The sequence below is a fragment of the Ammospiza caudacuta genome, chromosome 10 (assembly GCF_027887145.1).
Source record: "Ammospiza caudacuta isolate bAmmCau1 chromosome 10, bAmmCau1.pri, whole genome shotgun sequence".
Classification (NCBI taxonomy): domain Eukaryota; kingdom Metazoa; phylum Chordata; class Aves; order Passeriformes; family Passerellidae; genus Ammospiza; species Ammospiza caudacuta.
The window spans coordinates 9,428,044-9,454,931 of NC_080602.1; the positions used below are offsets into that span (position 1 = coordinate 9,428,044).

Below are 26,888 nucleotides of genomic sequence, written 5' to 3' on the forward strand. Positions count from 1 at the left end.
TTTTTTTCTTTTTTTTTTCTTTTTTTCTCCCAGGAGTAGCAGCGAAATGTCCCGTCCTGCCTATTTGGAAATGGGAACAAATTGCTCCCCCGCCTTACCTCGCCCATCGCATCCCATATATAGTCATATCTGCGGTCAAATGGCAGGCGGCAGCGAATGGGAAAGCTGTGCCTCCCAAAAAAAACCCGGGGGGCAGTGAGAGAGGGAAAGGGGTAGGGACGAAAGGAGGAGGGAGGGAGGGAAGAAAAAAAAGCCCTTTCCAAAAAAGTATTGGATGTCTTGAGGAATGCAGTCAGCCCCCTGGGAAAGTACATATCTGTGAGGCGCTCGCTGCCCGCCGCTTGCATTCGGCCGGCGCCCCGTCCCGCACGGACCAACCCCGCCCGGCAGCTCCGCTCCGCTCCCCCGGGGCCTGCGTCCGGACTCGGGGCTCTCCCGCAACTTTCCAAGCTTTTCTTTCGGAAGGAGTTCGCGCGGGGACGCGCCCTAGCCCACCGCCACCATGGATGCCATCAAGAAGAAGATGCAGATGCTGAAGCTGGACAAGGAGAACGCCTTGGACAGAGCCGAGCAAGCCGAAGCGGACAAGAAGGCAGCGGAGGAGAGAAGCAAGCAGGTCTGCACCGAGGGCCCGTGCGCAGCGAGCGCCGGGGCGCAAATCTTTCCAGACTATTCTCTTTTTTTTACCTCCACCCCTCTTCTTCCCCCTCACCGTACTTTGTTCTATTCCACCCCCGCGCCCCTGCAGAACTGGTTGAACTTTCCCTAAGGCAGAGCTTCAGCCTGGCAGGCTGGAGGTTCCCGGGGGCGCGGCAGGAGGTTCTTCCCCCTTCCCCACCGTTCCAGCCGGGGAGCAGGGCCCTGGGATGGCTGCGTGGCCTCTGTGCCTTTGTCACAGGGGGATGGCTTAGAGAGGCTGCCCTGAACGCCTGGTTAGCACTGGGCAGATGTGCGGCGCTTTGGCAAGGGACAGTGAAAGCTGTGTTCGGCCACTCCAGCATCACTCGGCAGATGTGTCCGATTCAGACTGCCCTCCTGCCCCTCTCCGGACACATGCCCCACTTTACTGTCCTTCTCCAAGCCCCTTCCTTTACACCTGGGGCTTCTCGATTGAGGGAGGGGAATGCATTGATTGCACGTTTCTGGGAGATCCTGAAGGAGGAGGGAGAAAGGAAGAGTGATTTTATGAATTAGTTTCCGTTTTCTAAGCCAAGTGAGAAACATATTTGTGCGTTATATTTCCTCTTGTGCACCTAGTTAGAGAGTGACATTGTGCAATTGGAAAAGCAATTGCGTGGGACGGAGGATACAAGGGACCAAGTGCTGGAAGAGCTTCACAAGTCTGAGGACAGCCTCCTCTCCGCAGAGGAGAATGCTGCCAAGGTATCGTGCCCGTGCTGCAAGCAAAGAGGATCTAACTGTCTCTCCTTCTTTCTCTCTCTGTCTGTCTGTCCTTTTCTGTCTCTTCTGCACTCGCACCTCTCCGTTTGCACGATCACGCTGCCTGCTGCACCTTTTCCCGCCCGCCCTCCCCTCTCCACCACTTTCCACCCACATCACAGCTGGAGGACGAGCTGGTGGCTCTGCAAAAGAAGCTGAAGGCCACTGAGGATGAGCTGGACAAATACTCCGAGTCCCTTAAAGATGCACAGGAAAAGTTGGAACTGGCTGACAAAAAGGCCACAGATGTAAGTTACCCCCATCCCTTTCACCACAAGCCCAACAGAGAAACCACACGCTCCCTCTGCTCAGGACAGCCTGGACTCCTCCTCAGCAGCACTGCAAAGCTTTGCTGGAGGCTGGGTCCAGGCACCTCCTGGACAGGGAGTGGGAAACACAGCACTGCCTCTCTGCATGAGGTTTGCACACTATCAGAGGTGTCTGGTTGGGTTTCTGCTCACTTGACATGTGCTTTTTATGTGTACTTGCCACTCTAGATGTGAAAGTAAAGAAATGGTGATTTATCTATTCAGGTGATGGTAAAACAACTCAGGGTGGAACAATACTGTCTTGATAGTGAAACAGAAGCAGAGAGTTAATAGTGAGTAGGTGCAGGAGAGGGAGATCCAGAAGAGCAAGGGCTGCTAGTTCTGATTTCAAGAGAGCTGTTCCTAGGTATGCATGTGTTAGAACTGCTGGTAGATACTGGTTTGGCTCACTAGTCCCTGAGATAAAAGGTTCTCTCCTGGGTTTTTTTTTTTTGGTTTTTTTTTTTTTTCCCCTTGGAAATCAGTGGAACTGCTTCACTTGTCAAAGAAGAGTTCAGTCTTGTGTGACAGAAGACTGTCTGGAAGATGATACTTGCTAGTTTTGCTGTTCAGAGGACAGGGAGCTTGGGAGCAAGCTGGGAGATATATATAGCTCAGCACTTTATATGGTAATAAGGCAAGAGCTTGTGCCTCTCCCAGGCCCTCATCCCTCCCACCTGTCTGTTCCTGACGTGCATTTAATGGATCGCATGCATGGAACCATGAGAGTCTCTGCAGTTAAGGTCTTGGTCTCTATTGCTGCTGTTGGACAATTCAATTCTCCTTGAGTAAATCTCAGGTCTGAATTACAGGATTAGATGAAACTACAGCATTTCCCAAGCAGTCACCCTCCTTTTCCTATAGCTCAGCTTTAAAAGTCAACCTCAAAGCCAAAATGAAAAGGAGTTGCCACAAATGAAGCAAGCAAAGTATTTCAGGGGAGGAAGGATACTTTCAGAAACGGAAATGTTACAAACAACTTCACATAGAAGACACCATGTTTTTATCTTATTTTACTTCTAAAATGCATAAAGAAAGAAAAGGTTTAGCTTCAGTATGGCAACTAAGTTATAGAGCTTTGAAAGAGAACCCAAGAACTTAACAAACAGAAGTGTTCAAAGGAATAGGGGAGAGGGATCCGTGTATAATGTGGATCAGATGTCTGCTCTGTGCAGGCTGCCATAGGAGAGACAGCTTCCTAGCAGGACATTTATTTAGCTTGTTCAAAGGAACCACATATAGATCCAAGGGAGATATTCCTTATATGGAAAAGTATGCAGACTATTTGGAAATAGCTTGCCTTGGATGAAGACTGGAGAAATGCTACTAGATTCCCTTTCTGAAACTAAGGATCTTCCTAACTGATTCCCATGCCACCTGCCCCGCTGGAAAACAGTGTTTGGAAGGTAGTTGAGGGCAATTTTATTTGCAGTCTTCCCTGAGGTGGAGGGTGGGAGAGTGTCTGGCTTGTTTTCATTGAGGTAAATGTCTTATCTATTTGTATGCATGGAATACGTCTGACAGTTTAGGGATTTCTTTGTCAATGAAGAGTATATTTGGGGCATTGCAGTTGACCCAGTATTTACCTTATTAGTTTGGATAGTTCCAAGCCTTAGGAAAAGGGCAGAGGCAGGGAGGGAGTGTCGGCTCGCTGGGATGGACTTGCCTTTCGTTGGGACGAGAAAATCTTACCTGTCCGGTATGATTCATGTCCCAAAGGCACATCCCGGGAGCCACCCCAGCTGAGAGGGGGCAGCTGCAGCCCCCTGTCCCCTGCCGTGTCTCAGGAGCCAGGCCGGTGCAGCAGCATTGGCGGGTCCCTCGATGGCATTGATGGCACCGCTCGTACGGGGGCGGCGTGCGGGGAAAGGCGGGGCCGCTCCGCTCCGGGGCAGCTGGCGGGCTGTGCCGCCAGGCGGCGCTGCTGCCCCGCACATCCGCCGGGCAGGACCGGCCCATCCCCTGCCACGACCGGCCCATCCCGGGCTGGACCGGCCCATCCCGGTTGAGGAGCGGCCCATCCCCGGCCACGACCACCCCAACAGCTGTCGGATCGGGCCAGGTCCGGCCCATCCCCGGCCAGGACCGGCCCATCGCGGTTCTGGACCGGCCGATCCCCGGGCAGGATCGGCCCATCCCTAGGACGGCCGGACCATCCTCCGTCCCCGCCCCGGTCCCAGCCCGGTGCCGCAGCCCCGCCCCGGAGCGCTGCGGCGCGGGGGGACTTCCGGGGCTGCGGCGGGCGGAGGGAGGCGGCGCGGTCTGGGCGAGGTGCGGGCATGGCGGCGATGAGCTCGCTCGAGGCCGTGCGCAGGAAGATCCGCAGCCTGCAGGAGCAGGCGGACGCCGCCGAGGAGCGGGCGGGACGGCTGCAGCGGGAGGTGGACCAGGAGCGGGCGTTGCGGGAGGAGGTAGGGCCCGGCTTGGGCCCGGGGCCCGGGGCTCGGGGTGCGGGTCCCGGGGCGCGGTGCTCCGCCTGCCTCCCCGGCTGGCGGGCGGGAGGCCGCTTCCTTCACCGCCGTGCGACAAGGCGGCTGTTACCTGCCGGGCTGCTGGCTGTTACCTGCCGGGCTGCTGGCTGTTACCTGCCGGGCTGCTGGCTGTTACCTGCCGGGCTGCTGGCTGTTACCTGCCGGGCTGGCGGCTGTTACCTGCCGGGCTGGCGGCTGTTACCTGCCGGGCTGGCGGCTGTTACCTGCCGGGCTGGCGGCTGTTACCTGCCGGGCTGGCGGCTGTTACCTGCCGGGCTGCTGGCTGTTACCTGCCGGGCTGCTGGCTGTTACCTGCCGGGCTGCTGGCTGTTACCTGCCGGGCTGCTGGCTGTTACCTGCCGGGCTGCTGGCTGTTACCTGCCGGGCTGGCGGCTGTTACCTGCCGGGCCGGCCCGCGGCGCTGCCTTCCCCGGCTCGGTAACCCGAGTGCTGCGTGGGCCGGGCCCAGGTGAGCGCGCCCAGAGACAGCGCTGGGTGTGCTGGGCAACAGCAAAAGCCCGAACTGGAGTGAGCTCGCACTTTGGCGAGATGTTTGAGGTTAGTTGTTTTGTTTTAGGCTATGAGCAAGGTTTTACGGGGTGTTTCTCCCCACAAGTCCTAGTTCTCTTATCCGAGCTCATTTGTGAGGGAAGTCAGCATGATGGCTGTTGGAAGTACGCAGGAGTGCACCTGAGATGATACCTGACAACTCCCCAACAACCCCAGGCACTGAACACCTGCGGTGTGTGCTGTTCACCAAAGCCCCTCGCCAAGAGGGGAAAGGAACAGTAGGCTTGGTTTTAGGCAGAGCAGGATCAGGTGAGAGCAGCACAGGCTTACGTAGCAGAGAGATGTAATTATGGGTGGCAATCACAATAAAAAAAAACCTGATAGGGCTGTTCTTTGTCTTATCACTGACCTTTGGGAGTTCCAGCAGCTGTAGCTGAATGTTTCCTGCTGTAAAATGTACAGTGTTCTTTGAGGCAGTTTTAGTGTCTTCAGTGGTTGCATAAAAACAAAGCAAAAGAGCAAAGTTCTTGTGTAGTTTATTACAATAGAAAAAATTGTGATTATTTGATTTCCTTATAATATGGGCCTTTCTACACATTCTGGGCAGTAAGTTCAAAAGAAGAACCTCCTGATTACTTGCAGGTGATCTTCCTTCTGGAGCAAAATATGGCCACTTGTGCTTGTGTAACTATTGCATTCTTGCAGATCACTTGGCATATCTGGCTTTTTCAGCAAACAGCCATAATTCATTTCATAAGGGTTTCTGTTTTTTTTAAAAACTTGTACTTGTTTTCTAATCTTTGTGGAGTAAAGGACACAGAAATCGCTACTTTCAGTAACATGTATTATTCTGACCAGGAATTAAGGAATTTCTATTGAAAAGGAAAGTTTTGCTGTTAACTTTGGTGGCAGAAGGAATAGTGCTGGAGGAGTGGTTACAGCCTTCTGGAGTAAGAAGGCTTCCCTTAAGAGTTCAGCTACATTGCAGTAAGGCTTAGGACGCTAAAGGTTAATGTTTATCTCTTCCCTGGAGTTGGTTTATGTGGATGATGTGAAATTCTGCAGAGTACATTTACATGGTATTTAGGTTTTTGTGTGGAGGGGTCAGTGTTCGGGTGAATAAAGGCTGAAAAAGCTGAACTCCCAGGCACATGTAGACGTGCTTTTCTGCAGGGCTGGCTACAGATGAGGGGTTTTATTGTTGCAGCTGTATTTCTGCATGCTTGAGGAGGGAGGCTGTGAGAGCTCTGCAGCAAGAGCTGAGGTGTGAATCTGCTCTTTCCTCGGTGCATGTATGGCATGTGACCTGCCAGGGTTGTTACGTGAGGGTTTGCTTCTTCCTGTGCAAGGTACAAACATGCAAACAACAAAAAAGCTACAGCTGTGGCCAGAACATAGCACAGCCTGCAGCTTTTGATTGTTATACCAGATTGTTAAAAGTTTCAAGGCTGTGATTAGCAGCCATTCCCTTAAAGAAGAATCTTGGTTTGAGTGCATGCATCTCAAAGGGCTGTTGGTAACCACTTTTTCAAAATGCATTTTTCTTCCTCCTTCTGGAAAACAGAATCTCCCTTATAATAGTGATAATTAACACCCAGTGGTAACTTATCCATGTCATCACTCATTGTAAAAATATGTGGTGTGTAAGTGCCACGGCAGAAACATGGGTTATGTTTGCATGGTAGCAGTGGGAGTGCCCCGAATGTCACTGGGGTTTTTTCCTTCCTTGCCATATAAGGAGAGAAGTCCTGCTCTGCAGAAGAGTAATGGGGCCATATAAGGCTGATTGGTAAATCCTTAGTGAGTTAGTGGAGCAGGAAGTGAAAACTTGAACTTTAGTCACCCTGTGTTTTGAACCACATTTTCTGCTCTTATCATGATGAGCAGTCTTGACATGATAATAATTAACTTGAACATTACAAATTTCCCTAGGGTAGCCTTTATGAAGGGTCATTTTCTTTCTTAAATGTGAAAGTTCAAATTCTTACTGTTTTAAAGCCAGAAGTCCAAAACCAGAGATTTTCAATACTACTTTATGATTACATAGCTAAATACTTTATATTTGGAGTAATGTGGATCTCTAAGGATGAAGTCTCTTCTCCTTCTGGTTCTGTGTTCACTGCCAATGCATATTAATGTTCAAAGATATAATTGCTTCCCTGTTCATGTGTTACTTTCAGTCATTCTAGCTGGACATTGTTACTTTTATGTCAAAGGTTGTTTTATTTGTCTGGTCTGTAAGTTATTATTTTTTGTGTTATGAACAGCAAAATCTTTGATATGGACAACTCTGTCCAGCTACCTCTGGTTAGAGAAGAAAAAGTACCAAACTGATACTTTTGGTATCCACTCTTGTCAGAGGGTTGGTTTTCCCCTCAAAAGACGTCATAGGAAATTCAGATGTGTACTTCCTCACATATAGCAAATATATATGTTTACAGTACTAATTAAGTGTTATTCTCTGAAGTAATTAACTTTTTAGAATAGTTACCCTTTTATGTATACTTTGTGCCTAATATAGTTTTGAAAGAAAGTAAGTTTAATGATGAGGTTACCATAAGAAGAATGTTTTAGAACTTACATTGCAAACTTAGGTTTGGAGCTGTAGTATATAATAGCTTGTAGTGATAAGAGGCAGATGAGTTGCAAGTGTTGTACAGAAAGTTAAGTGAACAAGTAATTCAAGAAAAGCAAATTTAGGGGAAGATTGAGGATGGAACTATGGGAGGAAAAAAAAAAAGGATGTTTGAAGGGATTGCTGCCTGTACTAGGGTCCTTGCTGGTGCCTTTTTTGTCAACCCTTGCACAGCTTGCCTGTAAACAAAACCTCTGGGTGTTGGGGCACTTTTTAAATGTTCTCAAACTCTCTCTGTGGCAGCTGTCTTGTTGCAAATGCTGCTCCAGGTGTGTTTTTACATGTTTACACTGAACCCTTCTTACAGGACTCAAGGAAATGTCGGGAGAATTCTTGCCAAATATGGTGAAAGGTCATAAATAAAGGAATTGGGGTAACAGAAGAATTGAGTAATTAGCTTGTGTTGGTTTGATTTGAAAAAGGGATGGTCTGTAATTAATGCCTGCAAATACAATAACAGAAAATATTTGGGTAATGGTGCACAATTCTTCCTGTGCAGTTCTTTCTAGTACAAATTGTACAGTCCTTGATGTGCTTCGTTGAAAGCAAGCATTAATCACTTTTTCCCTCTGTTAAGCAATAACTTCACAATTCAATCATGCACATCTCTGTGTATGGACTTTTTAATGGATGAAGTCAGAAATGACAAAGTTCTGTTAAGTGGCACTAGCAGGTGATGGGGTAACCTTGTACAAGGGAAGATGTGTGCCTTACTATGAATTAATTTCTGTTTTTCCTGTGCTTAGGCTGAGAGTGAAGTAGCTTCTCTGAACAGACGCATCCAGCTGGTTGAGGAAGAGTTGGATCGGGCTCAGGAGCGCTTGGCCACTGCCCTGCAGAAGCTGGAGGAGGCTGAGAAGGCTGCAGATGAGAGTGAAAGGTGGGTGGAGCCACACCTGGATGGATTGTTACCCTTATGACAAAGATCATAATTGCCAGGGTGTGGGTTAGGGACATAAATTAAACCACTCCTAGGTCTCTGAATATGTGTAATCTGCTCTTCCTTTGCCTACATGGGCTTCAGTAACAGCTTGTCTGTAGAAATGTCCAAAGTATCTGGGCTTGGATTCTTTTCCAGCTGTGAAGATGACATTTAAGTTGGTAGATCTTTTGATGGATCATTCACATCCTGGGAAAACTGCTTGGCCCAGCCCAGACTTCTCTGGTTGGGTGACAACTCCTTGTAATATTCTTGTGCTGTTGGGTGATTCTTGCTTTCATTGTGGGTAGAAAATCTCACCTGGAGAGTAGTAAAGTGCTGGAAGAGGCTTTGGTTCTCTTGTTGGCAAGATTGGTATGTGAGGGTGAAGAATGGAAAGAGACTGATAATTCCTTCACATTTCCAGAAGTCTGTAGTGTAAGTTAGGAACTCGAGCTTCATGACTTTGGAAGATCTTCTGTTTTCTTCCAATGGTACTTTATAGCTGTGATAGAACCTTTTATTGTGAAAGAAACCCACACATTCTGCATGTGTGCTTCTACCTTACTAAGAATGGGGTCTATTCAAAAGAAATTTGCCAGACTCACGATGTGTTTTGAAACATTTAAGGTAATTTTATATCAAACATGTGCAACACACAGTGTTTCTTGTTATGAAGGATTTCAATTTTGCTTTTAGAGAGCACAGGGAGCTTCTAGGGCTCTGACATGGCAAAACCCAGGGGAGTCTGGCCCATAGACATGGCTCTTTTCAGTTCTGCAAGGGTTCTACATGCTGATGATGAGTGTAAAAGCACAGCTGCTTTAAGTCTTATTAGGTCTGTAGAAGCAACACCCTTTGTTAACCTTTCTGTAAGAGGAGTGTTTCCTGCAGTTTAAAATGAAAAAGAATTCTACAGCTGAATTACAGTATGAGCTAAACAAATCACATTTTTTCTTTCTTCCTAAGTCATGTTTTGTTCCTTGAACTTCTGAAATGTAAGTGCACAGGACTAAATCTATGGTGTGGGGACTCATGTGTCTGATGTGCTTCACTCACCTGAATACCACCGTCTGAAAGTCACATACCACAAGGAGCAGAGCTGGAGATAAACTGGCAAACCCTGAACCTTGCATTTCCTGTTTTTCACGTTTTTCAGAGGAATGAAGGTCATTGAAAACAGGGCCCAGAAGGATGAAGAGAAGATGGAAATCCAGGAGATCCAGCTCAAAGAGGCCAAGCACATCGCTGAAGAGGCTGACCGCAAGTATGAAGAGGTCAGTCTTTGAGTGCAGGTGATCTCTCTCTGAAGCCCATGAGGCTGGGCCTGGAATTTTTGGTTTTCTCTTTTGCCTTTTAAGTTCAAAAGATCACAAACACCCCTCTCCACAGCTATGGAAGGAAAATCAGGCACTCAGCTCAAGGGACAAGGTAACAGGAGATCTGAGCTTAGATCTTTCACTAAACTGGTGATCTTTCATTCACCAGTTATGCTCTGGTGAATGAAAGGGAGGCCTTGAAAAATGTCAGTAACTAAGTCTCAAATGAATAATGAAGATATCACATAATCTAAACTCATGTGTTGACCAAGAAATGAAGAGGCCTGGCCTCCTGCTTTGTAGGTTCTAGAAGCAGGTGAGGTGCAGTGCAGCAGCATAACATCCCTGATTGTGCCTTGCCTGTCCTTGCAGGTGGCTCGTAAGCTGGTGATCATTGAGAGCGACCTGGAGCGCGCTGAGGAGCGTGCTGAGCTATCAGAAAGGTAAGTGTGGACCTGCCCTGGGGTCTGTGTGAAGTGCTAGAAGAGAACTGTAACTGCATGAAACGTTGGCAGCACACTGTGTGTTCAGCTCCAAGCTATGTTTTGCTCATTTACTGTAATGGTGAGATAAATGGTCGGTGCCAAAGTAAATGTGTTCTATGTGTGTGCGCGTGTTTTGTCACTGCATGCTGTACCTGCACACTGATTTTGTGAATGGCTTTTGTGCATTTCATGTGTTCACTAACAGCCAAGTCCGACAGCTGGAAGAACAGTTAAGAATAATGGATCAAACCTTGAAAGCATTAATGGCTGCAGAGGATAAGGTACTGATACTAATAAACAGTTTTTAGGTTTAACTGCAACCCAAGTGTTTCAGCTTCCATAGCCAGTTAGCTCACTCAGTAGTAACAAATAAGTCCTTGCTATGCTCTTTACTCTCTCTTTGCATCTCGCTTTGGTGGTTTTCTTTGGTCTCTTTTTTGTTTATTGATTTTTATCTTTAAAACTGATCTCCTGTGCAGCCAAAAGAAGCTGAACTGTCTCATGTGTAAAAGCTCTGTAAATGTTTCTGTGTAAGCCAAGAGCTGTAGATAAATTTCTGTCTGGTCATTGTCTTAATGTGCACTTGAACTGGTATTTGGCATCACAAAGAGCTGCTTTCAGTCTGTGATGGATCAGCTGCTTTTGAGGCTGTTCTTTTGCCCTGTAATGGTTTTCATTTTTCTCTATCTTTTCCCCCTATTTTCTCCTATTTCTTTTGCTTGACTGAATCTTCCATCCTCCCCTTTCCTGCCTTACCTCCGAAATAACAGCAAATGTGCTGAGCTTGAAGAGGAGTTGAAAACTGTGACCAACAACCTGAAGTCGCTGGAGGCTCAGGCTGAGAAGGTAGGCTAGAGACTTCTGTGAGAATGTGTCCCTTACACTGTCAGCTGGCCTGTGGGGTTTTCTTTGTATGCCAATCACTTTGCAGCGTTTCTTCAGGGCTGTTGTCAGTAGAGGCATTTGGATTTATTACTCAATTCCATACATAGCATATCTTGTAATTCCAAATAGGTCAGTATTATTTGGCCACATTGGTTCTGTTGAGTATTCTGACAGGATTAAGTGTTAATTATAGAATGTCCTCAGAATGGCATTGTGCACTAACATTAAATTTCTCCAGAAGACATTCCTCTTTAAAACTGTAGTACTAATTTCTTCTCCAAGTTCCCACCATATTGCACTGGAATGTAACTCAAGGGAAGTTTGACTCTTGTAATAAACCATATTACCACAGCCTTCCAAGTGGAATTAATTTTGTTTTACCTATAACAATTTCTTGTGTACAGATAATCTGTTACAAGAGTTTCAAGGTGGGGTTTTGTTGGGTATATTTAGATTACCCATCTAATACCAGTGATCCTCTTTCTAATTACAGTACTCACAGAAAGAAGACAAGTATGAAGAGGAGATTAAAGTTCTGACTGACAAACTGAAGGAGGTAAAATGAGAGCTGTTCTTTGCAACATATTTTCCAGTGCACCTTTGATTCTTTTAGTACAAACACTACTTTGATGGTGCAAGGATGAGCATACCATTTTGGAAAAAGTTTACTGTTAAATATCTCCCCTAGAAATTAGTTTCTATTAGCCTTATTATTTGCCTCTTCTCACAGTGCTTTTTTCCTCACTTGAATTATTTCTTTTCTACTCCTAAGCACTGTGTGTGTTTCCTAAAGTAGTCTGTATTTGTCCTGACTGCAGGCTGAGACCCGTGCTGAGTTTGCTGAGAGGTCAGTAACCAAGCTGGAGAAGAGCATTGATGACCTAGAAGGTATGTGGGGCTGTTTTTCTACTTCCTGTGGAAATACATATCTCTTATTCTTCTCTTGTGTGAGGGTTTTTATTGCTTTTTTTTTATTACCCAATTCTACTGGGCTGACTTGTCCTGCTTTTATAAATGGGTCTGCCTAAAGAGTGGACAAAATGTTTTCTAAATGAAGTGTATTGATATCTTAAATGCTTCAGGTGAACAGTGTTTTGCTCTTGCCTGTTGCTTTTTCTCTTATGTTCTCAAGACTCCTTCCATTTTTTTGCTTTATACTCTTCTATTTGGAAGTATATAAATGTTACAGGGTAAATGATCAGGTAAATAACAAGTGTTATTGTCATCTTAGTAAAGAGCTGATGAAGAGTTGCATTATGTTTGCAATAGTTAGGAATGTAGCAAGCTAACCTAATTTATTACTGTGTTAAGTGTGGGTTGGGGCAGGCATTTTGTGACATAGACCCATTATTGGGTTTTGGTAAAGCTAATAGATTGTATACATAATCAGAAGGATTATTCAACTTCAGAGGTTTGTTTGTAAGGTTTTGATAAATCTGCCAGAATTGCAGCAGAGTAGTAGAATGTGCTTTCTGCCTCTGGAGAAAACAATTCAGTAGGACTTTGTAATTTGAAGTTCTGTGGAGTTTGCTATTTAGAGGCATTACACTAAGTGTAGGATTTGAAGAAGCTAAATTGCATGGTGTGGCAGGCTGGATTCTGCATGAAGGTGATGAAATGCCTAAGTAGCTGCTGAAAATTTATGATCCCTGACTCAGGAAGGAAGCAGAGAAGGAAGATAAGTGTTTAGAAGGAACAAAAATTGCTGTAAGAAGCTGAGTTTGAAATCACACAAGCCAGAGTGGTTTAAAAAAATGGTAGAAAATGGTAACATCCTTCTTGAGCCCCATTTTTGGATCTTTTCTACCTAGCTCCTGTGTTTTCTCTTGATTAAAACAAAAAAGCATTAAAACAAAAATCCATGACACTGAAACATGGATTTTTGTATTTTGTATTCGTTTGTATTCTTTTTTCTTGGTTTTCTGTATATCACAGGTTACCCCGTTGGCAGTGCAGTTAATGAACTTGTTGCATAAAACTGTTCACTATTTTCTTGCATAAAACTGTTCACTATTTTCTTGCATAGAACTGTTCACTATTTTCTTTCTTTTATTCTTCTCTAATTTTGTTTCATTTTATTTGTCACAACACTTCTTTCTGTGCACTCTTCCCATTTCCTATGGCTTCTGGATGGTATCCCCATTTCACCACCTCACCTTCCATCCCACGACCCTGCTCCATTTCCTTGCACACCTCTGCTTTTGCTGGGGGAACACCAGATGAGCTGTATGCTCAGAAACTGAAGTACAAAGCCATCAGTGAGGAGCTGGACCACGCTCTCAATGACATGACTTCCATGTAAATGTCCTCCCAGCCTGTGCCTGCTGCTGCTTCCCTGCCCTCACTGATTGCGCACTTCCGCCCTTGTGAAATGATGCTCCCTGTGTAGTGGGAGATGCTTTCCTTTAGAGACAATAGGTGTACAAAATACCATGAACAATTGCTTTACCCTGGCAAAGTGTGGGTGAGTGTTGTGCCAAGCCTGGTAAATACTCATGGTGATTTTGTAAGCTTGTGGTTACTTTTTTGATATTCTGTCTCTGCAATCCTTGTGTCTTGTGGTTGCCCTTTGTTTGTAGCTCTGTGTTTATCCTTTCAGTTCACCTCTGTTCAAACATTATCTACCAGGCACATCATGTTTGTTTTACCAAAGAAAATTGCTGTGGTATGTGTTGCATTCAGAGTGTATTCCTTTGCCTGCTGTCACAATTTTTGCTCTGGCAAAGTTCCTGCAAAAATGTCAGAGAAATTTAGATTTAGCTGTATTCTCTGTTAATGACAGTAGAAAGTGTTTATCTAAATTTTCATAACTGCTCTGAAAATTTCAGCTGTTATCACTGAATTCCATGTGTGGAAATGGATTGAAAATACCTTGTCATTTAAACCCATAAAGGCAACAATTTGTAGGTTTCTTCTGGGTAGCAGTAGTAATTTTATTTGCATACACCAAAAATGTGGTAATACCAACTTTAGTCATAAGGAGAAAAATAAAGAGTGGCAGGAAAGTGGGAGAGTCAGCAGCTGTAAGGTGTGACTGCTCAGTGCAGAGTTTGACACAAAGTGACTCTGAACAGAGGTCAGCTGTGCCACCTCCACCTTCCCATGCATGGACACTGCAGCTGACATGGGACAGGGGAAGAGCTCTGGCTCTCAAGTGCTTAGGAGGTTTAGCAGTGTTTAGTCCCAGCATTCCCTTTTGGAAACCCAGGCATGCTTTCAACAGGACATAAGGTTTGCTTATGTCTTTGAGCTTGAAACCTATTTTGTTTGCACCCATATTTTAAATGGTTTTTTTCTTCTTGTTGTTTTTGTCCCCATGTCTGTTCATTACTTTCCTCCTCCTCCTCTCTACCAACATTTTAGTAGAGGTCTCATGTTGCCTGCTTTGTATGCTTTGATTTTTTGTTTTTAAATTCCTCCCCAACATATGGTTTTGCTTAGTGGCTTATCAAGCAAATGGATTTCTTTTTTCCTCCTCTTTATACAGAGATTACAATATTTCTTCAATTTGGGATATTTCTAAGTGGAAAACAGATTTAAAATTGTAGTCTACTGGTATATGAGGACATGACTGTATCATTCCAGTCCCAGCATGGTGTGCTGTTTCTCTAGCATAGTCATCTCAGCATGCTGGGCTCTGCTGTGCCATTGCTGCTTTTTTGAAAGTCTTTCTGCACCTTTTTTCATTTTCTACCTTATCTCACTTTTTCTTTTCATGCAGATAATTTTCTTTGCTTCAGTTCTCCAAAGACATCTTCATCGGGTTGGATAAAACATCTTTCCAAGCTTTGGATGTTTCATGGGCTCATTGTCCTGTCTTCTAGCTTAGTTGACTCTTCCTCTATCACCTGTCTCAGAACATGCTCTGTTTGCGCTCTGCTGTACAGAAACTACATTTCTCAATGTAAAATAAATATCTCAGCTGTATCCCTTTTGCTATTCCTTTGCCTTTTATTTATTTAAGTAACTATTTAAGTTATTAATAAAAGTTGCGCTTTTATGCCATTAGGGATTTCATTTTTTGGTGTTTTCATTTTTTAGCTGAAAACACTTTTGCCTGAACGCTGACAATGCCAAGCCAGCAAGTGCAGTGTGTGAAAACTGACCAGTTATTATCTTAGTTTTTCTCAAACTCTGCTGCAGATAAAATGACAAATAGATGTAATAGGAACTCTTCCAGTTGTTATTGTTAGGACAAAATTTGCAAGGTCACTACTTCCTTGGGGTCATTGGTCGTGGGAGCCTGGCTGAGGGAGCAGTTACATCCTTGATGTAACCAGATTTTTCACTTTAAAGCCTGAAATCTTTTCCTAGCTTTATGCTGAAGACTTCTTATCTCTGTTTAAATGTCTTTGTTCATTAACTTATATATTTGAAACAGATTTAAAGAGGCAACATCATAAACTTTAAATTATTTTTTTCACCCAAAAATAATCCTTGAAATGTCTTGCAAAAAAAGTTTTCCCTCTTTCACACCTCAGTTATTCAGCAAAGATGATTCTTGCTAACATTCTGGGGTTTTTACAATATATTTTTCTTGAGTGGCATGATAGTATTGGAAGTTCATTGGGGAGGTTTCAGTAGCTTTCCACTTGTGCTTAGTTCAGACTTGTGAGTTTGAATTGCAGACTCATGAGAAATGTTTCAAAGCTGGAGTAGGAAAATTCTAGTGATTATGCTGTTAATGAAATTACTCTGCTGCAAAGTGGAACATCGTGGATTTCAGGTTTCTGCTGATTTGTCACTGTCTGATTAAGGATGAAGCATTAAATACTGACATCTTGTGCTCTTTTTGTATTGTTATTTGCAACTAGGGTGTTTATTGCCTTATTTTAACTTTATTTACATCACAGTGAAAGAAGTTATTTTCCGGTTCACATGGAAGCGAAAACCAGATTGATTTCTGGTGATACTTTAACTCTATATATTGCTAAAGTTCCTAAGTCACCAAAGCTAAATAAATTCATTATACCATAGCTGAACTGTAGTTTTTAACTTTTAGAATAATGTAAATGTCTCTTTCTTGTTCAGCTTCAAGATTATTCAACAGTGCAGTCTAAAGTAGATTTTCTCCCCTCCTCAAAACTTGTTTTCCCAATAAGGCTTGGGATGGATGCATGCCCTTCCTGGCCTGCCATTCTTGGATAACTTTGGCATATCCCAGTTCTCTACCTCTGACACATCCTAATGTTGCTGGATGGGGACAGAACCCCAAATACAGGATACAAATCAGCAATCACACACAGTTCAAGTAATAAAGTTCAGTAACTTACCACTCCTCGACTGCCACAGTAAGTGGCTGTGTGTGAAGGGTAACCAGACAGAATGGGATATATAAAAGTTAACCAAATATAATGGAATGAGCATTTGTAAAATGACTGAGGCTAATAACTTCACAAATGCAGGAGCAGGGCATTGTGGTCAACTATAAGTTGTCATCTGAGCCAGAGTAAAATATGCTACAGCAACTCCAGCTACTTAATTTATTGTGTTTTGGTTCATTGTTTTAGCAGAGTTTTTTGTCCACTCAATTCCTTGCAGTACTGGTGTTTCTTAAGAAAAGTAAACAAAAAAGGCAAAATCCATTGTAGGAACCTGTCAATTTTTAACATAGTGATTTTAAACATCAGTATTAAAATTTTGCCTTTTGTGTCAGTCACACATGATCAGCTCTGCACTGAGGGATGACAGGTTGCTGGACAGAGCACTGGAAGTGAGCAGTGCAGTGTAGAGCCCCAGGAAGCTGCATGCAGAATTCCTGCTGCTCTGATCCTCACTGCAGGGAGCTGGTGTGGCTCCCTGCCCTGGTGTGGCTCAGCCCTCCTGTCCCCTCACTTGTGGTATTGTACCATGTCTGGCTGCTTTTGTGCCTGAGGCTTCTTCCCAGGGGTGCAGGGCTGGCTCTGGGCTCTGCTTTGAGCTTTGCTGACTCTGCTTGGCTGCTGGGGCTCCTGCAGAGCCAGCCTCTGCCTCTGGAGCACGTGGACACATGGCCCATGGGAATCCAGGGCTCACTGTACTCTTGGGAAGTGCTTTCCCTGCCTTGCTGGGGGATTTAGTTGTTTTGGAAGTCGAGAAATAGTGTAAATCTCTGCCTCACTCAGAGAGGAGATTGCTCTGATGGTAATAAGAGTAATTTCACATGATTCATTTTTGAATAACAGCTACATACATTTTGCTAGACAAAGTGAAATTTTAGTTACTCTAAGGTTTTGCTTTTTCCCACATATATGTGGCGTTATCATGGTGAGAGGGACAAGATCCATTTGTTACTGGTGCAGGATCAGAGCTGTGAAATGCCCTGGCTTTGCTGAGCTGGCTGGGGAGGAAGCTGGGAGGAGCTGCTCACCATGCAAGCATGTCCTGCAGAGCAGCTCACTGCACAGCTTTGCCTTTGCTGTGTCCAGTGCCTGCAGGGGAAGGGGATTCCTGTGGAAGCTGTTAGGCAGCTTGTGGAGCAGTCAGAAACAGTCATTTCCTGCAGGGGAATAATCTGGGATCAAGAGGTCAGGAGTGCAGTTATTGAGAAGGGCATGGACAATTTGAGAGCACAAGATAGTCAAAAGCCATTGTGGAACATTTTTTTCACTCTGCAGAGCAACTCTCACTTAATGTGCTGTCACAACGTGGCTGTGGCTGTTCTGTTCCAGCACAAATTGTCCTCTCTGTTTGCTGTTTTTGAGCAAAGTGTTCATCCTTCCTTTTCATTTTCACCAAATGTGAGTCTGTTTTCGTACAAAGTAAAACTCAGCAACGTAAAGGTATCAAAATGTGTGGATTCCAGTAATATTTACCTATCAAAAATAACATTTCAGCCCATCAGACTGCCTCAGCCCACACTCCTTTCCTAGGAAGACCTGGTGGTGGCTGCCTACTGGCATCTCTCCTGCTGTTACTTGTGCTGGCTGTGGTGCAGTTGCTTTCTCTCTACTGGCAGATGAGGTTCCACTACACTTTAAATAGCTTACAAAGAAAAATGGCACTCAATAAAACAAATTCACACACTGTACAGAAGAGTAAAGTAAGACTTAGTACTATTAGGAGTATAGCTGCAGTTCTTCCATTTCTATTGCAGTTTTGTCTCACAGCTGTTCCCCACAACAGGATTCTTAGCCAGTTCTTGCTATGTACAATAGCTGTTCCTTGGAGCAGCTATTGCTAGAGTTCTAGAAACAGAGGTAAAATGTTTCTCTCTATGTTACTGAACTGTCTGTCATGTGACCAGTTTCTTTAGTAACTCTTATTTAACTGTTTTCTCTGTCTAATCTGTCTTCATTCTGCCTCTTTTTTTCTCTTCTAACCTGCTTGCTGCCTGTACAGACCAGCTCTACCAGCAACTTGAGCAAAACAGTCGCCTAACTAATGAACTAAAGCTGGCATTGAATGAGGATTAAACTTTAGTGGGACTGTGTTGTTAACTTGTTTGAAAACACCTCCTTCCAAATTTCCTTTAAAAATGAATTCGTAATTGTAGAAAGAAGCAAGAAACTTAGAAATTGATTTTTTTTTTTCCTGTTAATTCTGTGGTAAATTAATGAAAGAAATTCTCTTGGGAAAATCTGGAAATGCTTCTTCTGGATGAGGCTTTTCATTATGTGTCTGCACATCTATTTTGGAGGAGCACTAAGCTCTTCTGCTGTGCAGTAGTTTCTTTCTACTTAAGTAAAGAGCTACAGCATTTCACTCACAGTATGCAAAAAGTAACAGCCTGTGTTGCAGAAAGGCACTCACTTTATCCAACATTAATTGGCCCTAAGATTTTTACCACAGTGAGAGAAAAATATTCACTAGAATCCATATTTCTGTATTTCAAAACCAACTTAAAGGATACTACAGCTGTTTTGTCTGGAGACTTTGATAAAATAATTTTGCCTTACTATGAATTTGGCTTGTATTTGACATTAAAAAAAAAAGAATGGGAGCTCCATCTGACAATACCCAATGAGTTAAAGGTATGCTTGCATAGTATGAAGTTACTATTACTGGATCCTGGTGGGATGCACCACCAGAACATTATGCTCATTTATTGTATTAACTATGTGTGTTAAGTGATTGTCCTATAAAAGTGTGCATGCAGGATAAGGCTACTAACTTAGAGTTAATTTATTTTCTAGAAGAAATAAATTTCTTAAAGGTCACTTCACTGAAAACTAAAATAGTTTTAATTTTTTTTGTTCTTTGTGTTTTTGAAATCTATGAAACTATTAATTGTGCAGCTGCAAAGAACTTATTTTCTTAATTGCCTACTTAAAAAAAGAAGAAAAAAAAGCTGCTTTTTTTATCTCACCTATAAGCAAAGAGTTTCCAGAGCATTGTGTCTCTGTTGGCAGTGCATTTCCTTAACAAATGCAGCTGTGAACAGTTCCAAACTCGCATTACTTGCTGTTTGTTTTATTAATTTGGAATTCTCTCTAGTTGTGTTATCTGGAAACATTGATATTTATGAGCATGCACATTTCTTAACTTTCTAAACCCTCTGAGAGAAATGATGATTGCATGCCTTCATGTTCAGTGCCTCCAAAGAACTGCTATTCATGTTTTAATTTTCTAATCCCACAACAGAGAAAGTGGCGCATGCCAAAGAAGAAAACCTTAATATGCATCAGATGCTGGATCAAACTTTACAGGAGTTAAACAACATGTGAAAACCTTCTTAGTGGCAACCACACTATTTGTTTGTTTATTTTTACACCTGCTTGCCGTGAAGCCCCATAAACATGTCTTTATTTTATTTTCACCAGTCACAAGAACATCTGCTAAATTATGGAGCAGGGGTCAGGGAAACACCAAAATGGGCAAGCCATATGCGGGTTAAATGACATTACATTATGGTTTAAACGTGCCATTTCCCAACAAAAATGTTACCTACACTTTGTAGAGAGTTCAGCAATTTGGTATGCAATTCAGCAATTGCTTAGTCTTTGAAGAATCCTGGCTGTGGCAGAAAGTGTCCCACCTCAAGTGCCAACTACAGTTTTTACACAAGAAGAATGATTCGTGTTCCAGAGAGATCAGGTGGAAATGGTGCTATTTTGAACAAAAGGTTCTACTTGAAGTCTTTTGTTTGATATCAGACAAGTCAGGAGATGTCCAGCACAGTAATTTATTTTTATCAGAACTTGACTGGTCTGTGAGAATTTGGACTTTCTGTGCCTTCTAATTCATTAAAACGAAGATATCTAAGCAGTGGAGACAAGTGAAGGCTTCTGAAGGTTTTAAATTGTGTTCTTGCAACTCAATACAGAAGTGTAGGTCAGCATTTCACCTTGAGTTTTCATTCGATTGTATTTTTCATGTTGAAATGAAAGATTCAATAAATTCAGGACAAAACATTAATTTGGAAGAGATTGTGTTAAAATGTATTTTATTTGTGGGGGTTTGGGGTAGGGGAGGAATTTTTAAACTGATATTTGCCTCACTTTTTTCACACTTTCTTTGAGCAGTCTTAAAAGTATACCTGTATGTAAACATTGTATAATGATATGAAATAAAATGCACATTTCAGGACATTTTGTAAATCTTGTCCTCCTGTGGTTTGTTTTTCATCACATCAGTTTTCCTGTGCGTTGTGCAGTGTCTCTCATGGTGTGGATCACTGGTAACACGCTGGCTCTGGGTCTTTGCTGTGTTGTTAGGCCCAGGTATGGAAATGGGGTGCTGTGGACAGATGTGGGTGTGCAGCTGCTCAGAGGGACCCTTTGGGGGCCACACCTCAGGAGCCTGTCCCTGTCACTTCACTGCATGCCCAGCTCTGTGCAGGAGGCAATTACCCCATAGCAGAGGGTAGAACTTTCCAGAATTACTCATCATTGACCAAAAAATGGTTTTGGTAAGACCGTTGCAGAGCTCTTTGGGAAATGCTCTTGGAAGCATTACCATCTGTTTGTATATCTTACCTGGTAATAAGTGCTAATTTACTTTAATGCAATGAATAAACCTTAGAAAATCATGTTTTGTGTTCACAAGAGGTACTTCCACTCAACTTTTCACTTCTGGTTGCTAATTTCTATATATGTAGGTGTCTTTATTTGAATTGTTAGGTCTGTCAATAGGCAGGTTCAGGACTTGAAAAATAATATTTTTTTTCCTTCTTTTTCTGTAGTATATTGCTGAAAGCAGATGCTGTCCATCCCTCTAGCAGCAAGGAGCTTGGTAGGAGACAGGTACAGACACCTTCCAGATCACCAAAGAATTTCCATTAGTGGGCCCTTAGCAAGGCACTGAAAACAGATGGCTTTATCAGCCCCTGGTGTAAGCTGGTGAGGGGGTAAAGTAATACACAATAATTTCAGGTTAAGTGGGAGTCAGAGAGGGAAGATGTACTGGTATGAGCCTGGAGTTTGTTTATTATGTTTTAAAGGGAGGAACTTGGTAACATTACAAGTTTTTGTGTGATTTATTGACTGCTGCAAAGTCATCCTAAGTAGAAAGGATGAAATCCCTGGCTTCATGTTTCTCTTGTGTTTTTGGGAAGCAAAATACATGTTACAGGGCCTTAGCTTGAACTGGAGACTGACAGATAAAATCCCAACCACAAAGTGCTGAGGTAAGTCACTCTAATCTCTTATTGCTTCCTTGCTTAGCACAAGGATGAAGTGTGAGGTAGTTGAAATCTAAGAGTTCAAATCCCCATCCCTGTGTGGCTTCCCCTGGTGCTGCTGGAGTCAGGAGGGTTTCCCATGGCAAAGTCTGTGCTGGGAATTGTTTGTGGAGTGGGGCCCAGGGCCACCCAGAGAGTCAGAGGCTGTGCAGGAGTGGAGCAGAGGAGCTCTTGGCACTGGGCTGTGAGTCTGACCCAGCTGGGTGTGCTGCCAGCCCCACTGCACTGCTGCCATGGGCCCTTGGGATGTGCTTGAGTCCTAAACAATGGCTCTGAGTGAGGTCACACCCTTGGTTTGCTGCTTATATTGCTTTTCAGGAGACCACAAACTGCCTTGTGGTTGGGGGAATCTGAGTTCAGCTCTCCCTGTGTGTAAGGATATGAGAAGGCTGTGGTTTTCATATCTCTTACTGGTGTCATGTCACCATTAATAGGGCAAGCATGTGAGGCAAGGAGATAAGAATTAATCTGAAAAAAATCTGTTGGCAAGCTAGACTTCCCCAAAGTGCACTTTGCAGATGAATCCATAAAGCTTCATAATGGGTAAGTAAAAGCTTTCCAGTTTCAGGGAGAGCTGAATGGAGCAGTGAACATGATAATGATGAATCTCACCAAGTGGCTTTTTGCTGACTAGCAAGAGACACATAAATACAAATAAGAGCATATTTGCTGGAGCAGAAAAATTGTTTTTACCGTATCTCATAAGCTACTGCCCCTCATGGGGTGTCTAATCAGACAAAAGTCAGTGAAGCTACAAAGCACTGGCTTGTAAAAACAAGCTGAGCCTTGATTTAACCCCATTCTAGCACATTTGCAGCTACTTTGGTATTTTAACTAAAAATTTGTTAACTCACAGAACCCTGCATCGTTCAGCATTCCTCAAGATGTATGTCCTGGTTTGGAGAGTTACTCACCCTTTCTTTTAATCCAGAAAAAATATTTGGCAGTCTGAAATGTATCCTAATTGTGCAGCCATGCTCTGTAATTGTCTGGTTTGGTTTTTGAGTTGACCTCTCTCAATGAAATGAGTAGTTCTGAGAGCACCAGAACTGGCAAAACCTGCCTTCTTGCAGATTCCTATCTCATGGTTGGCTGCAAACTTGGAATTAGTTATTTTCCAGATATGGAGACATTTTTGTTGTCTCCTGCTCCCTCTTGGAGTATTTGGCATCAGAATACCAAATAATGTACAAGGCCCTGCTGCAGGGTGTGCTTTCCTTCCATCATGACCCTCAGAGGCCTGTTCTATCTTAATGGTTCCTTATGTTCACAAAGCTTGCAGAAATGTATTTTATCTTTTAGAGCTCTGTGTGGTCAATCAGTTCACTCCAGAGTTATTGAATGGCTGAGAGATAAGAAAGAACAGGAACTTTGATTAGGAAGCAAGGCTAAAGCCAGTAAGCTGCACCTGTAGAGCACTGCCTCAGCTCTGGGTCTGTAAGTATTTTGTGTATTAAATGCTACTCAAAATCTGGGTTGTCAAACTTCACTACACTGTTAATATCACAGGAATATCTATTACACTGGGCTGCCACTGACTGCTAGAATGTTCTTCAGTGTCAGAAAAAGAAAAAGTGGTTAGTCAACTAAATTTTAAAATTGAAGAAGGGAATACTTTATACATTACTCAGCACATAGAAAAAGAGAGTACTTTTTCCTTCAGGTGTTCCTCTGGGTGGGCTTCTTTTAATAATAAACCAGGAACATCAGTGAAAGATTAAGTGGAAATTGCAGCAAAAAGGTCAAAGTGGAGGAACCAAGGATAATGCCTCTTATCTTCATGGAGGACTTTTTGAAAATGCACACAGCAATAGCTCTTTTAATGGAGGGAAGCTGTATAACTTACTGTCTTCAGTGTGTGTTGTGTTCTTCCCGAGGTACAGAGAATCTCTACAAGTTTGCATCATCTCCTTGGCTTCAGTTGCAAACCCATCTAGTTTTCTGTAAGTCAGAGCTTTGCCAATTCATAAGCTGCAGCTGAGAATTACATAAATGCAGGATGCCCCTCAATGCCAGCAGCTTAGTGAGCAGTGCAGATAGTCCAGATGGAAACAATGGGAAACAGAAGCAGACAGAAATCTTACAGACACATAAAACCCCATCACTCCTTTCCATTTGTTATTTCCTGACTCATAATGCACCAAAATAAAAGCACACTCTACAGTATTTTGGATTTGAGTATTGTGGGCCTTAAGGACACCACAGCACTGGCTTCTTCTATCTTTGCTGGTTTGAGGAATAGCTGGACAGAGACTAAACAGCCTCTTTTTCATTAAAGAAATAAAGCAAAGACATACAAAAACCCCAAGTCCTGCAGACCCAGCTGCAGCTGCCAAGAGCACGTCATAACACACTGACATGCAGGGTTGTGAATATTTCTCTGTTCCTCACAGCAAGATTTATGGATGATGGGTATAAAGGGTTGGTATGTTTGAGGCCATGATCCAGCAAAGTGTTTTGAATGCCTTCTATTCCAGGGTCTGACTATGATCTGCTTCTTGGGATTGTTCCTTTCTTAGATGTAGTTTTCATTCTTGCCCTGAGACACAAAGAGAAATGTCAAGAATCCACGTGGTCTGTCAGAGCCAAAGCTCATGGCAAACAGTGTTTCCTTGGCTAAAACCTGCCAAGTGCTGCACCTAGTGATAGCTGGCTGTGCCACTGAGGAAAAAATTATGCAGCTCTGGTGAAAGAATAATCAGGGTGGAGCAACTACAAAGCTCTGGTAAGTTGTTTTAACTTGGGACACATTGGTATTGATATTAACATGGAGATCTGTGTGAGTTTCCAGTTTAAGAATAGAGCATTTCTTTGCAGGCCCAATGGATAGGTTATTATGTTTTTCTTGACAAGAATATTACTTGGAGAAATAGCCTGGGAAAATGCTTCAGAATCTTTCCTCTGCTTTCAGGATTATGGTTTTTTGCAGCCAGCAAGGAAGAGCCTGCCAGACTTCTTTCTACTTAATCTGGATTGCAGTGCTACTTCCTTATTTTTTATTGTACACATGTAGACCATGAAATAGGATAAAAGGGTGATGTAATTGCTGCAGGCTTTCCAGAAAAAAAAAATCTGGAACATGAATTAGGTGAGAAAATAGGAAGGGAAACAAGATGATAGAATTGCACATGGGGGCTCAGGGCCAGTTGGGAGGGTATGGAGAACACAAAGATGATCTACAGAGGGATGAATCCTCCCCTCTAAATGCTGCTGTGTTTGTTTTGTCCTGGTCCTGCAGCCTCCACATGTCTATGCAGTCACCACATTCCTTTGCCACAGGGGAAGATGTTTGCTAAGGTCTAGGTAACAGGAATTCTTTGTCAACCTTGTCTGGGTTTAAAGTATGCAGGAAATTTTTCTGTTAAAATCCTTTCAGTAGTTCTTGCCACACTGGCAGAATCTGGGTAAAATTTCTCTGTGCTAGGACTTCATTTTCAATTATCTTAACCAGGAAAGTACAACATTAAAAAAAAAAAAAAGACAAACCCCCACCATTTTTTGCTGCTTGTCAGCAGGTAGCAAACGTGCAGCACATGTGTGTGTGCTTTCATTGCATTCACATGCTGCTGTATCTGAGAGCAAGGCATTTCCAGGAAATCAGCAACTGCTGGGAAGGATTGTGGATGCAAGAGACAGCTCAGCTCACCACCCCAACTGGCTGTTAGTCAATGGGAGGTGCTCAGTGCTGAGACTTGCTGTCATAAATTGGAATGAAAAGCACATGAGCTTATGAGGCTGTGTGCAGGAGATGCAGACATTACTGTCATTTTGAGCAATTAAGTTATTGCCTCCTCCCTCTGCATCTCCTTCAGTAGGAACACTGCAGCTGGCAAAAGGACTGATAGCAAGGATTTGCCCTAGATCCATTATATTTGTGAATCACAAGCTATTAACAATTTGGATTTAATTAAAGAAAAATGATAAAATCCAAGTTTAAATTGGGTGCAGATTGTGTAGGGATTTGTGCCATTTCAGCTAAGTTGTTTTAAAGATCATTTTCCCAAACCACCCAGGTGCATACACAGCTCTGGCCATACACACATATGGAGCACACACAGCTCAGGCCTGCCTGTTTGACTAAGCCTTAGTCAAACAAACAGTTCCATTAGAGCAAAGTCTCAGTGTTGCAGAATTGAGCTTTAATCACCATTGCACAATGAAAAGTTCTCTCTTGTGTTAAAGCTGCTGGATCTTTAGCTGCTGTGACATTTGGTATGTAGGTTTAAAAACCAAACAGCTGCCCACAGTGAGCAGTGCAATGTTATATTTCAATTTTAGAGAAAAAACTGTGTTCAGAGATGCTGAGAATTTTTTTTAAATCTGAATAGAACATCTGCATACTGTATTAAAGGTGTGAGATGGCAGAAATCCCTTTTCAAGCTACTTTAAACCCAGAAAGCCCTAATATCTCTTTTCCCAGTTCCTCTTTTGCCCAAGTCTGTTTTGCATGTGAATCAATAATGAAGACATTGCTGTCTAACATCAGGTGTGTCACTTATCAGTTATACACGTATTTCTCAGACAACATGGGATTTAGCTTTGGTTCTATTTAATTTCCCTGGCTGAGAATTTAGAAGAACATAACAGCCCACATAAAAAATGTTTTTTACCCACACCTGTTGGTTAAATTTTCCAGGCAACAAGTCGAGTAGGAACTTGTTAGCTTTCGTTACAGCACTTGGAAAAAATGTTGTCATCCACTAAGTAGAGCACAGCCTCCTTCCAGCACCAGCAAGCCTTGATCTCCTCTGATGGATGTGTCCTTATCTTGCTTGTCTTCACACTGCAGATTGCTGCTGTTGGTGATGAAAGGATGAAAAGAACCCAAGCTGGGTGGCAGACACTGAGATGAGTGTGCAGGTAGTCAGTCTGTGCTACTGAGTCATGTTAATCACACTGAGGCACAACTATAAGTGTGTGATGGATATTGCTATACACCAGAAAGTACAAGTAGCATCTAAAACAAGGAAATGGTCCTGGTTGTGTTCAAGGTAAAAGAGATAAATGACAGTATTTCCAATTCAAGCAGCTGATGAGTTACTCCAAGTCACAAGAGACATGAACTGTCTTACAATTAGGGCATATTAGAGAAGTTACTCATCCCAGGGAGTTGTCTTCCCTCAGTAGCAAATTTTTTTTTTAAATTTTCTTAGTTGTTTCCCACAGCCCTGCTCGCAAAGGTACAAAAGAAATACCTCCTTTAGTTTTTGCAAATATCATTAACTTGGTTTATCCTGTATGGAAATGGAATAAAGTAAAATTCCTGCTTAGCAATTTGTGTAGCATATAGTAATCAGACATCTTTAGAGGGGCTCT

General features: G+C 43.2%; 1 protein-coding gene across 18 annotated transcripts; it reads left to right on the plus strand.

The window, feature by feature from the left end:
- The first annotated feature begins 325 nt into the window (after window positions 1–325).
- TPM1 (tropomyosin 1) lies at window positions 326–20,481 on the plus strand. 18 transcript variants are annotated; one of them, XM_058811194.1, is made up of 11 exons: window positions 334–616; window positions 1,258–1,383; window positions 1,563–1,688; window positions 8,111–8,244; window positions 9,443–9,560; window positions 9,975–10,045; window positions 10,858–10,933; window positions 11,466–11,528; window positions 11,791–11,860; window positions 13,192–13,436; window positions 14,694–14,899. In XM_058811194.1, exons 1-10 carry the CDS (start codon window positions 503–505, stop codon window positions 13,272–13,274), a joined length of 981 nt encoding a protein of 326 aa, XP_058667177.1. In that variant the 5' UTR covers window positions 334–502; the 3' UTR covers window positions 13,275–13,436; window positions 14,694–14,899. The 18 variants fall into 18 exon arrangements, with proteins under 18 accessions (XP_058667180.1, XP_058667182.1, XP_058667181.1 ...); XM_058811193.1 differs by lacking the exons at window positions 13,192–13,436; window positions 14,694–14,899 and adding an exon at window positions 19,535–20,481 and having other exon boundaries at window positions 333–616; XM_058811187.1 differs by lacking the exon at window positions 1,563–1,688 and having other exon boundaries at window positions 333–616.
- The last annotated feature ends 6,407 nt before the right edge of the window (window positions 20,482–26,888 follow it).

Excerpts from the sequence above, each read along its gene's own strand:
- TPM1 (XM_058811199.1), top strand. The coding sequence starts at position 503 with ATGGATGCCATCAAGAAGAAGATGCAGATGCTGAAGCTGGACAAGGAG. Across the intron at positions 1,689-8,110 it reads CTGACAAAAAGGCCACAGAT|GCTGAGAGTGAAGTAGCTTC; the intron begins GTAAGTTACCCC and ends TCCTGTGCTTAG. Across the intron at positions 8,245-9,442 it reads GCTGCAGATGAGAGTGAAAG|AGGAATGAAGGTCATTGAAA; the intron begins GTGGGTGGAGCC and ends CACGTTTTTCAG.